The sequence below is a fragment of the Talpa occidentalis genome, unplaced genomic scaffold (genome assembly GCF_014898055.3).
Source record: "Talpa occidentalis isolate TD23 unplaced genomic scaffold, MPIMG_talOcc4v2.1 talOcc4.7, whole genome shotgun sequence".
NCBI lineage: Eukaryota > Metazoa > Chordata > Mammalia > Eulipotyphla > Talpidae > Talpa > Talpa occidentalis.
The window spans coordinates 16,416,428-16,434,772 of NW_023605083.1; the positions used below are offsets into that span (position 1 = coordinate 16,416,428).

Here is an 18,345-nt window from a genome sequence, read left to right on the forward strand (position 1 = left end):
AGTTGGAAAGTAAAATTTCCTTAGGTTTAATGTATTTTTTTTTCCTTTCCTGATTAGCAAGTAATTTTTTAGCAGGAACATTTTCGAAGCATTTTCTTTTATGTTCAAGGTGCACCTGTTCTCCTTGTAAATGATGCGGGGCATTCTCTTTGAATTGGTTTGCAAGGTATAATCTTGAATGGAGCAGCTGCTCCTCTTTAACCACACCTGAGACTGTCTATCTGACTGTGTCCTGTTTGGACCCTGTTCATTCTTTACTGGCCTCAGGGCTGGAAGCTGAGTTCATCTCCTAATGGAATCTCCTAATCCATAGCATCACACACTTCTTGCCAGTGGGACAGATTGCATTGTTTAACTTAGTAATTGTTACTTAAAGGGATTACACAATCTGCATACTGAGAAGCATATATTTTACAGGGCAAATGCTGGCTGTATGCAGCACAACATATTGGCTTACTGAAGTCTGTTTGCCTCCTTTTTTTTTCCCCCCAAGCAGTTTACTCTTTTGTTGAAGCAAATTTTGGCAAGCTGGCCTATCAACTACAAACAACAAAGAAGACATTAATGAGGCTGTTTTAAAACACATTGTGAAACTCCTGTGTGCTTTCAGTTTTCTTGGAAAGTTTTTGTATTTATTTTTTTGTGGCATCTTTCTAGTACCTAGATATTTATAGAAAATGTATGTAAATAGAAAAAAAAGATGGTACATTCATCTCGTTTCTTTGAACTATGTTTATTTTATTTTTAAAGATTTATTTATTTATGCATATAAGAATTGGGGTACGGGCCAGAGGTGTAGGGGGGATGAGAGGATTCATCAGAGACATAGTGGGGAGCAGAACAGGCAGATGTATTGAAATACACCGCTGAGGGGAGCAGTGGGCGAGGCAGGAGAGGTGTGCTGCTCCATGTGGGTCACCTCCATGGCCTGGGATCAAACTTATGCTGCAGTGGCTGCAGATTGCTTCATAGTGCTCCGTCTTACCGCTTGTGCCACCTGGGAGGCTCCTGAACTGTATTTATTTTAAAAAGACTTAACATCAAATTGTTACAGAATTTAGAATTTTCCAGTTTTCTTTAAAAATGTTAGCTCACTACAGGATTCTGTACTTGATAAAATAAAATCAAAAGCATATGATATTTTAGAGACAAAAAGAAGCCTCCACTGATTTGATAGAATTATCAGTATCTCAGTGAACTCTTGGATTTCTGACTGTGCTAAATTGGTGGTAATCTCACAGCCTTCAGTGGTGGCTGGAAACACAAATAATTTTACCTACCTCCTTACCTTGATAGGTTTTGACCTTGTCAGTATGCTACCAGAGCTAACCATCCAGAGCTGGGACTCGCCCTAGAGGGAGTCCTTATTATTTTATTCCTAAGAGCAGATAGAGCTGGAGAGCTGCTGCCAGAGTGAGGGAAGAGCTCTGCACAAAATTCTTCCATTTGGGGGCCCATTATGGTCTTTTATTTTGCTAAATCTGATTAATTGTAATATGTAGATTTAAGGGAAATAACCATTACTTAAGAAAGTGAAAAATGTAACTAGCTTCCATGGCATTTGGTTAGTAGAGGCAGATCACTGAAATGTAGAATTTAAAGACAAAAGCCAGTGAATGTTTCCTTTTTCATTATTCTGGGTTTAATCTAAAGACATAACAAAATATAGAAATAATGGTATTCTGAATTTAAATGCTTTTAAACTTTTTGGTAAAAGCTCAACATAGTTCTTGGGAAGAAGTCCCTTTCATTTATGTTTTTCTACTTTGACTTAAAAACAACTACATTCCCTTCCCTCTCTTGTATATATTGCTTTCATTTTTGATCCAGGGGTGAAATGATTACCAGCTTGGTGCATGTTCTTCATTCCTGAGTGTTGGTCCCCCTATAAAATATTGTTGTTTCTATTCAGGTTGAACTTGGCATTTGTTAAGATGGAAGTGTCTTTTTATACTTTGCACATCAAATGCAAATATTAATGTATTCCATGATGCTATATTCCTACAAATCTCTACTTAGTGTCATTATGTAGAATATAATATTGCTACATTCACTTTGAAGTTTAAAAAGTAGATAACTTTTTAAAAATGTTTTTGGAGAAAGGGTTAGGCTAAAAAAACTAAATCATTCTATAGTTAAGATGATGTCACAAATTCGTGTGAAAAACTTCAGCATTCAAAGTTACAAAAGATGTTGCCTTTTTGTTAGGGGGAAGTGATGTCCTGAGTTAATCCCATACAGGCTTTGTGGACTCCACCCCCACTCCAGACTAAAGCCATCAAGACTCTGGGAAAGACAAATCCCATCACCACCAAGGGAGGGTGGCTGGGACCTGAGGGTGGAGTTGGGCAGCCAGGTTGGATATAAAAAACCAAACACGTGGGCCTTGGGCTCTCTGGCTCAAGATCGCTCGCCTCCTGGCTTCACCGCTCCTGGCTGGCGGCCAGCTCTCAGAGCGCCATTTTGGGATTCCTAATCGGCGGATCGGGTAGGACTCATTTAAAACTTTGTCTCCCACTTTTCTCCCAGAGCTGTACATTTCCTCATTTCCCCTTCCCTTTGTAAATAAACCTTTTATTAACCTTTCACGTGTGCCTGCAGTAGAGCATTGATAAGTCCTTTTAAGCGCGCGGGTGAGGACCCACAGTCAGGCACCCCGTTTTGTTTCGGGGTTGCTCTACAACATTTTGACTCAGTAGGGTCAATGTATAAACTAAAAAGGAAGTGTACCTTAACACAGCAAGAGTGGTAGAATTATAGTAAGTTGGAGTAGCTGTTCTTACAGGAGAAGATTTATATTGTAGATTGTTTATTGAAAAAAAAAAAGCAGTTGCATCCAATGGATGTTTAAACATTAGCTAATCTATGCAAACATAATGTGTTAAAAATGTAAAATAAATAATGTGCCCACGTGTTAACCTTAACTTACTATACTTAAGAAAAAGAGCTCTTTTCAAATATATTTGACATTTTTATTTAACCTTTTCCCTATTTTTCCCCAAGTAGAATATATCAAGTAGAAGTACATGTTAATGTGGATTTTTGAAAGACTTCAGTTTAGAGACAAAGTTACACTGGAAAATTGTAGTTATTTTTGAACATCTTGTGGGGGAAGAAATGCTTTTCTTTTAGATCCATAAGACTTTTAAAAATAAAACTCAGTTGGTTGTTCAGCAACCAGAAATGTTTCTGAAGTAGGCGTATGTTGTCTGCTGTGTTGATTAGCTCTTTCTTTTCTATGTGTCTGTGTTAACTCCTTCATGAATAATGCATAAAATTTATGTTAACAAGGTTGGCTTGACCTCTTTTTCTGATGAAAAGCAATTTTGATTGTTATCTTTATTTGCGATATGGGGGAGTTAATTTACTACTAATTTTTATAATTTAGTAATACAGGTGCTAACAAATTTTGTAATAAGTATGTTCTTATAGTTCGTAAAAATAAAATAATCCTATTTGGATGAATAATCCAACAGGTTATTGATAAGGTCTATGAATGTGGAGAATGATACCTTTCCTGCTTATGTGACTAGTGATTTTAAATGTTACTACTGTGTATGCTATTACTGCTAATGTAAAAAATTATATAACTGTAATTTAATACTTTGTATCAGAAATAGTGGTAGTTCCAAAGAGGAATTGCTTTGAGGAAGAGGAGTATAGTAAATTGTTTTGGAGCAATTGATTACATATTTACAAAAAATGAAGAGTGTTTACAAAAAGTGAAAGGAAACACAAAACTCAGAGCACACTGAAATAAATTCTAGGTGAGTTAAAACCAAACCTATAAACAAAACAGTTATACTAAAAGCATTAAATTGTGTAGAGGAAGGACATATTAAGCAATATATAACACAGAAGTAGAAGAAAATTTGACAGGTTTGATTATATAATGATTTCATAAAGAATTAGGTAAAGGTTTGTTTACATAAAGAATTTAACTTTTGCATATATATGTTTATTACATGTACAAATTTAAAATACAAGTTGACAGGCTGGGAAAAATAATTGTAGTATATATCACAAAGACTTTACATTCAAAACATGTGGATGTCAAGAACAAATGAATACCATACTGATAAAATGTTGGGTTAATTATATGGAAAACCATACCAAAAGACCAGAAATGACTATTGGTGGTGAGGTTGTGGGTAAAAGGGAGTCTTCATAGAGTATTGGTAGGAATATAGACTTGTCTAGCCCCTTTGGAAAAGAATACAGAGGATTTTCAGAATCTTAAAAATAGATCTACTACTTGGACCTCCCTGGTGGTGCAAGGAGTTAAGACACAACCTATGAAGCTGTCTGCAGCCACTGCAGAACGATTTCAATCCCCAGCTAGGGAGCTACCCACATGGCACAGCAGACTTCTCCTGCCTCACCTGCTGCTCCTCTCAGCAGTGTTTTTAGGTCAGTCTGCCTGTTCTGTTCCCCATTCTGTCTCTGGTGAATCCTCTCATCCCCTGCACTCTGGCCTGTACCCCAGTTCTTGATGCATAAATAAATAAATCTTCAAAAAAATTGATTTACTATACAGTCCAGCAATATCACTCCTATGTATCTATCTGAAGAATGCAAAAACACTAATTCAAAAGGAGGTATGCACGCCTGTGTTCATTGTAGCACTATTTCCAAGAACCATGTTATGGAAGCAATCCAAGTGCCCAACTACACATGAATGGGTTAGGAAGATGTGGTAAATATAAACAGGGGGATACTACACAGCTTTTAGAAGATGAACTCTTGCCCTTTGCAACAAGATAGATGCAATTGGAGGGAATTACGTTAAATTAAAAAAAAAGGAGAAAGAAGACAAGTTCTAGATGATTTCACTCATTGTAGAATATAAAGAAACAGATACAGCAAACACTAGAACTCTGACTGTAAAATTGAGTGTGCCTCAGGGGACGATGGGCACCCAGTCAACTATGGTAGAGGAATACCGGTGCTTTGGTGATGGATGTGTTATGGAAACATTTATCTGAAGAGGTGTGAAGTAGCTCAAATAAAAAAAGCATACAATCAAAATGATACAATTAAAAAATAAAGAATGTTCACAGGAGATAACCCTTATCTCATAACTATTTGTCAGGAACATGCACTTTAAACATTAAAACATTAATAAATGTATGTCGTACTCATCCAATTGTGAAACTAATTTAAGTCGGCAAGATTGGTTATTACATATTCCTATAGTCTCTTTTAATGAGAGAACATTAGAGGACTGTTTAGCAATATGTAACAGCATTTTAAGTGTGCTTATCTTTAGACCTACAGTTCTTAATTCTATGTGTTTAAACTAAATAACTTCATACATGCAAACAATGTGTAATAAAAAATAACACCAATGACTAACAATTATTGGGTACTTTCAACTAAGTCAGACTTAATTAATTCATTTAATTAATTCACTTAATTAATTCATTTCTCCCAACAGTCCTGTGTGTGGTACTGTTATTTCCTCCAATTAATAGGTTATCGAACCAAACAGAGTATTTATTTACCTTTTTAAAGATTTATTTATTCATATAAGAACTGGGGTGTAGGTCACAGGTACGGGGTGTTGGGGTGAGAGGATTTACCTGAGACAGAGTGGGGAGCAGAACAGGCAGATCTACTGTTGAGAGGAGAAGCAGGCATACTTTAAAAATGTCAATAAAATAATTGAAGGGAAAATTTATGCTTATTCAGCAGCCATTCATGGATCAGTGGTTTGCCCAAAAATATGTTATTAAATCTGTTATAAGTGGAGATGTGTATTTATGTAGAACATAAAATTGGGGAGTTTCAGAGAATTTCAGAAATTATCTAGTATCAAGATAAGAAAGGTTCTGTGCTGTACAGATTGTTGAAAAGAGAGCCTGGATTAGATCCTACATCTGTGATCCCCTTTTTAGTGTTCCCTTTGGTTATATCTAGCAAGGTAATTATGAAACTTTCCCCTATAATAATGTGAATTGTATGGTGTTCTGTTCTCCATAAACATCTATAAAAGCCTATCAAAATAAATTTCTTTTTGGAGATTCTTGTGAATCTGAAGCAATGCCATTTTCATTGTGTTCTCAATCTGGTAACAAATAGGAACCTTATACTGATTCCAAATAAACTACTCTTTAATATTTGGAAATATAAATTATTTACTTTCCTACATAGATTAAATTTGAAATAATTTTGTGAATAAAATATATCTGAATGATCTTATATATAGTGTGTTGTACAAGTTTAAGTTAGTAGAACATGAAATGTAAGGTTTTCAGGAAATTTATTCAAAGGAACATTTATAAAATTACATAGATAAAGAAAGAATTTTCATGTTTGCTTATGCTTTTTGAGTAATGAGTATGTTGTGTTTTCTTTTTCACTGAATAGTTGTCCATTAAAATGTGTTCTTTGAAAATACATTGATGTAATTGGCCATATTTTAAATTTTTTGTCCTTTGCTCATCAGGATATTACTGAAAATTCTACAGATCCAATACTTGATCTGCACATGTCCTTGGAGGAACTGTACACCCAAAATCTCCTACAAAGACAGGATGAGAGTTCTCCTTCAGTAGACTTGAGCATGGGACCGGCTTCTGGCTTTTCCTTGAATGATTATATACCTGCACATGCTGTTGAGCAATATAAATGTGAAAACACAGCAGTGTGGAATGAACCTCACCTACCACATGAAGTAATATCAAGTACAGAGCTTACGTCTCCTGTGCTACCTGATTCTGTTGGAAAGGTAAGATTTTAAAAATATGCTTTGTATGTTAGGATGTGGTTGCGGATGTTGACTATTTAGGGTATTCTAGCTAATATACCTATACATGCAGAAGTAAAAGTCTTTATGTAAATGAACCTTTATGTAATTCTCTATGAAATCATTATATAATCAATTCAAGCTAATTTGGAACAAGTGCTCTCCCAATGCTGAGATTTTCAGAAGGCAACCTACTAGCATAATAATTTAGCTATAAGGTCTTGCTGAATAAAGCGAAACCAATTAGGGCATATGGGTGATGTTGAAATCATACTCCAAAGTCTAGTTTTTCTTTCCGTGTGACTTTTCTTTCTCTTTCTGTAAGGACTCCGAATTCTTCGTTCAACAGAGCTCCCTGGCCTCTACTGCCGAGTGTGTCATGCTCCAAAATATATCCACAGAGTCATTTGAAAGAACTATTACTGTAGCAAAAGGCAATTCTAGCCTAGGTAAGTTTCTTATTTTCCACATATAGCTTACCTCCCAACCCTCTTGCCAGGGGGAAATCTGAACATGATTTTATTTTTGGCTATAGATGAGAAAATATGTAAATTTTCCTATAGTTTCTATGTTTCTCTTTGTTATGTGATCATTATTTTTCCTGAAATGGATAGCAGGTTTGTTTATTTCAGACTAACTTAAATCCCTCATTCTCAATTATTTAAAGGTCTTCTCAAGCTTCATTTACATTCACAAAAAAGATATACGTATTATTTGTATTTGAAACAGCAAATCAAAAAAGGAATTCTAAGAAAATGAAAAGTCAGCAATTTGGAATTCTGATCTTTGGAAAGGCAAATTATTAGTTCCTTTGATATTACTGGTTAAGCATATGTCAGTTTGTATTTAATTTATTTCATTCACTGAAATAATGAGAAAAAGACAGCCAGGTGTGCTACCAGCAAAATAAATACAGCTTATTTTGTACTTTATCCCAGGTGGCAGGATTTTTGTGTTCTCTGTCACCCGAAAAGGGATGTGGCTGGTTAATAATCCCAAAACCTTCTAAAATGGTCAAAGAAGATGTCTCATATAAATAACGTGCTAACTATAATAGCTAAAACAAAATTTAACAGAGCACATTTGTTCTTTTTTTGAGTTAAGCAGTCACATGACTCATCTCTGTCACAGGTGCCTGGTGTTGATAAATAGCATGTTAGATCTGTTCTTTTTTTTTTAAGACTAATTTTTTTTTTAATATTTATTTATTCAAGAACCAGGGTAGGCCAGATGTGCGGGAGGGTGAGAGGATTCACCAAAGACAGAGTGGGGAACAGAACAGGCAAACTGACAAAATACACTGCTGAGGGGAGCAGGGGGCGAGACTGGAGAGGTCTGCTGTGCCATGTGGTATTCTCGTCCCCTGGCCGGGATGGAACCCGTGCTGCAGAGGCTGCAGACAGCTTCACAGTGTGGTGTTCAACCACCAGCGCCACCAGAAAGGCCCAGATCTGTTGTTCGTAATACCAGAACACATCCCAAGGTGTTCTGGTTAGCTCTGCATTAGATAGATCTTGCTCCGTCTGTGATATAGCCAACTAAGACCCTTTATGTTATGTCTTAAGGTAGGAAGATCTTGTTTCATTTTTAAATTTGAGACTTGGCAGGGGAGCCCTGCAGTGTTTACTTGATGAGTGGATTCCAGTTTCTGTTTTCTAGACTTCATTCCATTTGGTGGTGGCTGTGTATTTCCAATAGCATCTCAATGGAGATTTATAGCAGAAAATTTCTACTTAGTTATAATAGTATAATGAGCTATATATTCCATTTAGAAGAATAATATAAAACTTAAGCTATACTACGCTCCATAATTATGAATAAGATATTATAGATATCTAAGCATGTTAGAAATATTCCATCTGCTAATGCAATGTTTCTGAAAACATGTTCCTGAGAATACTAGTTTATGGGATATTAATAGAAGTTATTTACTGGTTCCAAGTTTGAAAGTTTAGACTGTGATAAATTTAAGGATACAGAATTCTGTTTGTACTACTTCTTAATATATTTTGTAAAAAAAAAATTGAGGTAACATTGGTTTATACTACTGTTTATGATTTAGAGCTATAGGAACAAACCCTTTGCCATATGTTACTACACCACACCCACCACCAAGGCACCCATTGTTTGTCAGTAGTGTCTTGATATTCAAGTGTGGATCTATGAGAAGAAAATATAGAATACAGTATTTATCATTATTAATTGGCCATTGAACCCATTTTTTTTTTAATAGAGGTATGGTTGGTTTACAATGCTGTATGTGATTCAGTGGCATAGGATCAAACCTCCTCAGATGCAATATCCACCAAGTATATTTTGGTTGTAAATCATAAAATCTCTCAGTCTTTTCCTAAAAGAAGTACAGTAATACATTCCAAACCATGCACTATGAAACCAAACCCATGAAATCGTTCCAAACCTGAGTTCCATTACTTCTATTCTGAACTTCTTGACCAACTTAACTTCAAACTAAGTCCCTCACTTTACTAATCTACAAAAGAACCACTTTTAGGCTTGTTTGAGTAATTATATTAGACATAGGAATGGAAAGATATTGGAAAAATTAACTTTGTTAGCATGGCCATCTTACCAAAAGCAATATGCATTAAATGCAATCCCTATCAAAGTTTCAGTGGCATTCTTCAAAGATATAGAACAAACATTACTGAAATTCATATGGAGCCACAAATGATTTCAAATAACCAAAGTAATCCTGACAAAAAGAGGATCACATCACACCCTGAAAACTTATCATTGGGTGAAAGGAAACTATAAGGTAACTGTCAACCTGTTGGTTATCAGGATAACTGGACTTGACCATTTTTATTGTTGTTAGAGTCGTGAGTTAAAGGTGCTTCGACAAATGAATTCAGCAATCATGTTTACCATAGCTCATGCTGTCTTGTGTCTGTGACTTGCTTTTTTTTTTTTAAGAATTCTACAAATCTTTTTTTTTTTTTAAAGATTATTTATACAAACACTGGGTACAGTCAGAAGTGCAGGAGGGTGAGAGAATTCATCAGAGCCAGAGCGGGGAGCAGAACAGGCAGAAGAACTGAAGTACACTGCTGAGGGGAGCAGCAGGTGGCAGGAGAGGTCTGCACACCCTGTGGGACCCTTGCCTGGTGACCAGGGATTGAACCGGCGCTGCAGAGACTGCAGGCAGCTTCGCAACCCAGCGCTGAACTGCTGCGCCACCGAGAAGGCCCTGTCTGCGACTTGCTTTATAGTGCTAGTGAAATCAAGATGGTGGTTTAGATTTCCAATTAAATTTTGTTGTCATACAGTTGATTTTTTGGTCTGTGTGGGAAGGCTTGAAGCACCAGGGGAAACTGTAGTATCTATTGAAACATTTCAGAGGCAGTCTCTGCTGTAAGAAACCCACCTGGGATGAAATAGTGCCTAAACTTAATTGTTAGTTTATGTAAACGGAGATGTTTACTTAATTCCAATACATTTAAAAAATCACTAGTGTGACTCTTAACATATTATTTATATATATGTTTATATGCCTGGGTGAATTTTGTTCAAAAATGATAACTAGGAACAAGGAGCCTGGTTGGCCCTTATCCAGCATGAAAAACCAGGCCAGAAATATTATAGTCAGGATCTTTCTGATAAAATATTTAAGATATAACATCTAATTCGGCATAATAGGAATTAATATTCATGAAAAAATTGTTTTCTGGCTTATTATTTTAATGGAAACCTAAAAAGGAATTTGTGACTTCTCAGTTTTTAAAATATCTTATAGTTTTATATCTCTATCTTGATTAATATTCTTCTAGAATTACTCTTAGAACTTAGTTTCAAGTGAATTTATGTTATTTTAGAAATTTTAAATATAAAAGGTTTTATATATTTGAATAAAATAGAGTAAGGGTAGGGCGAGAAGGGGACATTAATTTAAATGTGTTGATTGAGAAGGCCTTTTTGAGGAAGTGATATTGAAGAGTGAAAAAGAGCTAGCTCTTCAGGGCCTCCCCTGTGGCGCAGCGGTTGAGCGCTGGGTTGCGAAGCTGCCCGCAGCCTCTGCAGCGCCGGTTCGATCCTGGCTGCTCCCTGGCCACCAAAGGAGGGTCCCACATCATGCACAGACCTCTCCTGCTGCCCGCTGCTCCCCTCAGCAGTGTACTTCAGTCCCTCTGCCTGCTCTGCTCCCCGCTCTGGCTCTGGTGAATTCTCTCACCCTCCTGTGCTTCTGACTGTACCCAGTGCTTGTATAAATAAATAAATCTTTAAAAAAAAAAAGAGTTAGCTCTTCAGAGTTAGCTACAGAAAGAGGGTGTCAGGCAAAGACTGAAATGTGGAGTGACTAGGTGTATTTCTGAGAGAAGGCCCTGTTGCTGAAATGTGGGGAACCAAGGACAACTTGGCACAAAGATAGGGCACACTTAGGGAGAACCAGCCTGCAGCAGGAATATAGAGTCCTCACGGGCATGTATTGTAGCAGGAACTACTAAAGGGTTATTAACAAGGAAGTGATGTGATGTGGTTTGTCTTTTTTGAATGGTGATAGAGAAATATTGTCTTGGTTTAGGGTTAGTATGGATGTGAAGAAAAGTAGATGGATTCAAGATAAGTTTTGGCAGGATTTGATAATGAATTAAATGTTAAAAGGGGAGAGAGGTAAGAATCAAGAACAACTCAAAATTTTCTGCTTTGGGTAAGAGGGCGGTACCACTACCAAATAGTGGAAGGCAAATGGGGAATTGAAGGGCGGTAGAAACTGGGAATTTCGGTTTTATACTTAGTAAGGTTGCATTGTCTGAGTCATTTAGGGAACATGTCAGGAGGGCAGTTAAACATATCTGAGCTCATAGAAATTCAGATTTGGAGATAAAATAGGTAATGAGCTCATATCAGTTTTGTTCAGATTGCTAAACATTAGGCATTGTGGTAGGCACTGGAGATAATACTTATACAAATTCCTTGATGTTAGAAATTCTGTGTTATGATTTATTTTACCTGAAGCAACTGCCTCAGTAGTTAGCACATTGTAGGCATATAATAAGTATGTATGAATGAAAAAATGATGTAGTAAGGTAATAACAGAGTTTCTTAACTTATGGAAGGAACTTTCTATTTGAAGTCCTGTTCTTTATTCATTTATATATGTTTTAGAGATGAACTGCTAATCAATTGTGAACTTGATTAGATACTGACAGAATATTGTCTCTGGGTGAGCTTTCCTACTTAAAGGGTAATACATCAAATAGTCTATTTATACTTGTTCCACAGTGCAGACCTGTATCATCAATAATAAAATTAACATATAATGTACTTAGAGTTTCTCAGGCATTTCAATATTTACCCAGAAAAGTTTTATTAGAAAAGCTTTTCATTGTTTTTGTTAGTTTTTATTGTGTAAAAATGTTACTGCTATTCTTTTATCTTTAAATCCCTAGGAATTATTAAATTCAAATTAAGTTGATTTTGAAATCCATGTATTTAATACCAGTACCTATCTGTATTCTTCTTTCACCATAGGGATGACAGTAAGTGCTAATAAAGATGGCTTGGGGATGATTGTTCGAAGCATTATTCATGGAGGTGCCATTAGTAGAGATGGACGAATTTCTGTTGGAGACTGCATCTTGTCTATTAATGAAGAATCTACTATCAGTTTAACCAATGCCCAGGCACGAGCCATGTTGAGAAGACATTCTCTCATTGGACCTGACATAAAGTAAGCTTCATTTAGACCCCAGTTGGGCTTGGGAAATTCATGAGTTTTTTTTTTTTTTTTTTTTAAGATTTATTTATGCATACAAGAACTGGGGTACAGGCCAGAGGTGTGGGGCATGAGAGGATTCACCAGAATCAGAGTGGGGAACAGAACAGGCAGACTGACTGCTGAGGGGAGCAGAGGGCCCAACAGGAGAGGTCTGCTACCCCAAGTGGGTAGCAGAGGCTGCTGATAGCTTCACAGTGCTGTGCTTAACCTGTTGTGCCAACAGGAAGACCCGAGTTTCAATTCATTGAACAGTTTTGTTTTTTTTTCCTAGTATGGTTCTTCTATTTGATATATAGGATTATTACATAATATAAATAGCGTAAGAATTTGACTATTTATGAATAGTTCTTTAGGGTAGATATGGCCTCTTTAACAAAATGATGCTGAAATACATGAAAACAATTTTTTTTGGTGTTTTTTTTTTAAAAAGATTATTTGTGCATACAAGTGCTAGGTTACAGGCCAGAGATGTGGGGGGGTGAGAGGATTCACCAGAGACAGAGTAGGGAACAGAACAGGCAGACTGAGTGAAATACACTGCTGTGGGGAACAGTGTGCGAGACAGGAGAGGTTTGCTGCGCCATGTGGGTTGCTCCCTGGCCGGCAAGGGATCAAACTCCTGCTGCAGAGGCTGCGGATTGCTTCACAGTGCGGTGCTTAACCCCTTGTGCCACCAGAGAGGCCCGAAAACAATGTTTTTGTTTCAATTTTGATTATCTGAAAAACCTTAGATGTAAGACATCTTTCATAGAATAGGAGGTTCTATTCTAGGGTCTTACCGAGTTTATAGTCCTCTCAGTGTAAGGGTTCATACACTACCTAATTGCCCTGTATGAACATTAGAGCTTAGCCGGGTCTGTAAGGGCTGGGCATAGAGAAGACCCAAGAGAACAGTGCTTCTTGAACCCATAGTCTGCCCTTTGTTGACTTGCCTCGTGATCTGGGAGAATTTTGTAATCTCTTGTTGTGATCTGATCATAATCTAAAATAATTTGATACTTTGTCAGGAAGTTTTTAAAATGCCTAGTAATTCCACACCGTGCTTAAAGCAAGTCATATTTGTTGCCAAACATTTCTTGAGCCAGCACAAAATCAGTTCATTACTTTACTATCTGTCACACTTCATCAGTGTAATAGCTTGATATTTTCCTCTAGCATCAATTGTTGAATATTTCTGCTTAATATGTAAAAGTTAAAATTGTAAAATAAGAGCTCAGGAAAGATCATTCACTGTATGGAAGACATTATTCGTATTAATGTTATTTTACTGACTGCTTTCTGTATTCTTTTTTTTTAAATGCAATTGTCACTCCTTTTTTATTTTTTTAGATATATATATATATATATATATATATATATATATATATATTTTAATTTATACAATAGCTGGGGTACAGGCCAGAGGCGCAGGAGGGTGAGAGGATTCACCAGAGACAGAGTAGGGAGCAGAACAGGCAGACCAACTGAAATACATTGCTGAGGGGAGGAGCAGGCACAACAGGAGAGGTCTGCTGCACCATGTGGGAATCTCCCTGGCCAGCTGGGACTCGAACCCGTGCTGCAGAGGCTGTGACAGCTTCACAGTGTGGCGCGCAACCCGCTGCGCCACCGGTGAGGCCCCTGTCTTATTCTTTTGTACAGTATGTATTGATAGAGCTTAGGTTAATAAAAACTATATATACAATCTGTTTTTCATTTTGCCATTAATAAAAAGCAGAAAAATACAGTTTGGGTTAGATTCTGCCATCTTACAGAAAAATGGTATTTTAGATAGAATTTCACTAATTGGCTTTCATAATTTTGATGTTTATTTGACTTATAAAGGGAGCCTGTCATCAGGTCATGTGATACTTACTTATTTATCTTATAAATAATATTAGTACAAGTGAGCATCATTGAAAATGTCAGTTTCTCTACTCCCAGAAAAAGGTTAAACTTTAAGTGCTTTTCTCACAATTTGCAGGTAAGTGTCCATTCCTTTTGCTTAAAAGATAGTTGATACAGATCCACATGGAAACTGTTGTAAGCACTTTAGCTTACATAATTTAGATGTTATAATACACAGATGCCCTTGTAATTATTCATTTGATTTCTTGTGTGATAATTTACATTATACTGTATGCATTGATACAGGTCCCCTGTTCACTTTTTGTCACTCTGAGTTCCATATTAGTGCTTTGGTTCTATCCTTACCCCTCAGTCCTAATATACTACAGAATTTGAAACGTGGCCAAAAAATAAGACTTTGTGACATCAGTTTGGTATAAGTCCAACATCTTGTCAGCTCTAGAAAAGTTGTCAGGTGTGTTTTCAAGCTTCAAAAGCCTTTTTTTTCTCCTTTTGTTGTTTTTGCTATTTTGTTTTATTGTTCATTTGTTTTCCCATACTCTGATTAAGTATTATAATTTACCCATTCATGTGAATAGCTCCTTATTAAGATCTTGAAGGATATCTGGAGAGTTAGCTTTATAAATAATTCCTTTAGGATTCTAGGAGCCAAAACGAACTGTCATATTTTACATTAAATAAAGAAAATAAGGAAAATTCTACAACCTTCCCTGCTTTGGAAATCAGTTTCTTTCTCATATGCTCACATGTATGCTCACACACCACACACAATATGCACAAAACATTTGATTTCTTTACAAGTGCCTTTCTAAAGCTCTGATTCAGCTGGTTATAGTTTGACTCATGCAAAGGGTAAGAGAAATTAGAACCATATAATCCTTTTTCTGGGAAAAAAAAAAAAATGTGTTAAATGACAAAGCAAATAGCCATGTTGATTGACCAGAACTGAGTAACATGTTTTCTGCATTTTGCAGGAATATGTTTTTGACCATGTCCCATCTCTGTGAATTGCTTTCATGTAACAAGAGGTTTAGAATTACCTTGAAAGTTATGTGAGTAATCCTCCCTAAAGGAAAGTCTAGTCTTTCTATTACTCTGAATGGAACTGTAACATTGCCTTTGGCCATTTAAGCTTTGTAGTGATTGCCAGGATCTAGTCTTTATCCATAACTCCTCCTCCTTATTTCTTGTTATGAACCTAAATTAATCTGGGGGTAGTGGTAGGGAGTGTATTATAGGGCCTTAAAAAAAAAAAAAAAACTTTAAATAGTTCAGTTATATAACTTGGTTGATTTTAAGAAAAGCAATGCTAATTGAGACAGTGCACTGGATTTCTTTTTTACAATTTATGGTAGATATTTAGGAACATTGTATGTGCATTCATGCATGCCTGGGTAGATAATTTGAGTTTCAAGAGTTCAAGAACAGCCAGTTTAAGTTCCAGGTTTCATTATTTTTTGCGGAAGACCAGATGTGAAGCCTCACCAGAATGCATTCTGTTTCACTTCTCACTCCACCTTGCCAGGAGCTCTTATATTTCTGTAATAATAGCCAGGGTTTTGCGCTTAGCAGCAGCTGCTTGCAACATCTGCCAGATAATTACTGAGCTGAATCAGAATTCACCTGCCTTAACCTAAAGTGTGGGATGAATTCCTGATCAAGGAATAAAAGATTGATTGCAGTTACATTTTTCCATGCTTGTTAATAATCACTGCTATAGACACCAGTAAAGAGCAGATGCTTTTCTGGGGGAGGTGTAGATAGGAGGGAGGTGGAAAGGGGAAAAAAACAACCAGGAGCACCCACTTTTAACTACATATGTATGCATCTCACATTCAGCACAAGACACTGACATTTGTTAACACCATTGTAAAAAGATGCCGCGGCGTATGCTTCACATTCTAGATTTTCTACAGCACCTGCTGACGATCGAGCCCTCTTTTATGTGTGAGTATCGGTGATTCAAAAGCTCATTATGACTGTGTGTTATAACTTGTCTGTGAAAACCATTTCATGCTTTTGTAATGGCCCATTGCAAGGGTAGATCCAGATATAGGTTTCAGCGTATATGTTTTGGCTTCCCCCCCTTCATTTATATAAGAACACAAATTCCAACAGAGATATGAGGTATTTTCACATTGCACTGCAGATTGTGAACTTATTTGAAAATCATATTTTTCCAACTACTAAGCTTTCAAGCTCCTTTGTAAAGGGAATAATCCTGTCTGAATGTGCAGACACAATCTCTGGATTAATATCCGTATCTCATTTCGGCATCACTGATGCAGATTTTTCTTCCTCTCCATTTGTAACCTAAGGTTAGTTAAGAATTTTTTATACAGCTCTCAAATCAGCTGTTTTCCTGTTTATGCAGTTTGTAATTCAGTTTTGTTGTTGTTTGGTGATTTGGTGTGGTTGTGTGACCAGGTTTGTTTTGGAATCACTCTGCATGTTCTGCTGCATTGTGGGATGTTTGTTCTGGTGGCTTTGCTCTCTATATTGAGCTAAATATTTATGTCTTCTTTAGCTCTGTTACTTAAAGGTATCAGAAAATTTTTCCAAAATGCCCTCTGCCCTTTTTCTCACCCTCCTTTCCTAAAAGGAAAAGCAACTTTGAACAAATGTAGACAGAAACTCATTTTCAGCAGTTTGTGATAGAAATATCTTTTCCTTCTCAAACCAATTAAAAAATTAAGTACTTTGAACTGATTATTGTGATCATTGCTATTGTGTTCTAGCTTTCCTCCATTATCTCTTCCTGACTTTTCTTCCCAAGATTTTATCTGATCTAAGACATATAGCATAACAGTGGAGGGGGAGGAAGAGTGGTCAAAACAGGGAAGGAAAAAGCACAAGGGACTATGGTGACAGTTCACAGGTGATAACATGGTGGGAGGTATCTGAGAATTAATTCACTCATTGTGCAAAAATGAATCGCAATGTAAGAAAATTAATTAATTAAAAAACTTAAAAAAAAATTTTATCTGAGTTTCACCATACTAATTCTTCAGAAATAATACCAGTTTTCTAAAATAGGCTTTCCTGGTTTTAGGCTTTACACATTTATCATGAGTTTTCTTTTCGTAAAATGCAATCTTTCCTGCCACAATGCGTTATTAAACATTTTTGTCTTTTAATTTTTCAAGGGATTAATGCAGATTTACTCTTCAGTATATTTTTGTAGCACCTGAAAGGTGTTTTTATTAATGAGTAAATAAAGTAGGACCAGAATTAGAATGCAGCTCTCTCACCCAACATAGTCTTATCCACTGAACTGTGCTTTCTGCTTCATTTTGTGATCCTCCGGATAGGTAAAAATGTCATAAAGACATTTCCCAAGAATTCATGGATTTCACTAGCGTGAGTTGGGAATCAGACTTTTAGAACTGACTTAAATTTGTGTGAATACTTCTCAGTTACAGTAGTCTCGTATAAAGTTACATCCTTTTTGAGATTGAGGAGAACATTCAGTGATAGTAATTTACCCTCTCATCATACTCCTGATGAGCAAAAGAACTGTATCATTTGACTCCAGACCCAAATCATCTCACAGTGAATGCTTTTTTATGGAATGATCAATATATCTGAAAGTATATATCCTAATCATTCAATAAATTATGCCATTGGCATAATTCTTATTTATTACAGCATAAAAATCCTTTTACCCTTGCCCTTCAGTGTTAAGATTTTATTACTGTGTCTAAAGTAAGTTATGGCTAGCTAGTTTTATAGTCTTCAAGGTCTTTATATTGCGCATTTTGGATACTACTTTTTGTTGCAAAGTCATGCTAAACCAAATGCAATCTTTCTCTTGCTTTACTACTCAATAATTTAAGGGCTTTGAAACAACCTATTTAAACAAGTGTATCACAACTATGTGGCCTTATAGGACAGCAGATTTGAATTTTCAAATGTCATTTTCTAAACACTACAGCTGTAGTCAATATCTAGCTCACTGCCTGCTACATTTATAGGCATTCAGCCAATACTTACTGATTTAGCAAGTATAAAC

General features: G+C 36.3%; 1 protein-coding gene across 6 annotated transcripts in view; it reads left to right on the forward strand.

Moving 5' to 3' along the window:
* The window catches only part of MPDZ (multiple PDZ domain crumbs cell polarity complex component), a 175,962-nt gene that overhangs the window by 104,084 nt on the left and 53,533 nt on the right, over window positions 1-18,345 (forward strand). For all 6 annotated transcript variants that reach the window (XM_037492286.2, XM_054688743.1, XM_054688742.1 and 3 more), the window contains 3 exons: window positions 6,449-6,730; window positions 7,074-7,197; window positions 12,239-12,437. In XM_037492286.2, coding sequence (XP_037348183.2) covers window positions 6,449-6,730; window positions 7,074-7,197; window positions 12,239-12,437 — 605 coding nt within the window. The remainder of the gene's footprint in view (window positions 1-6,448; window positions 6,731-7,073; window positions 7,198-12,238; window positions 12,438-18,345) is intronic.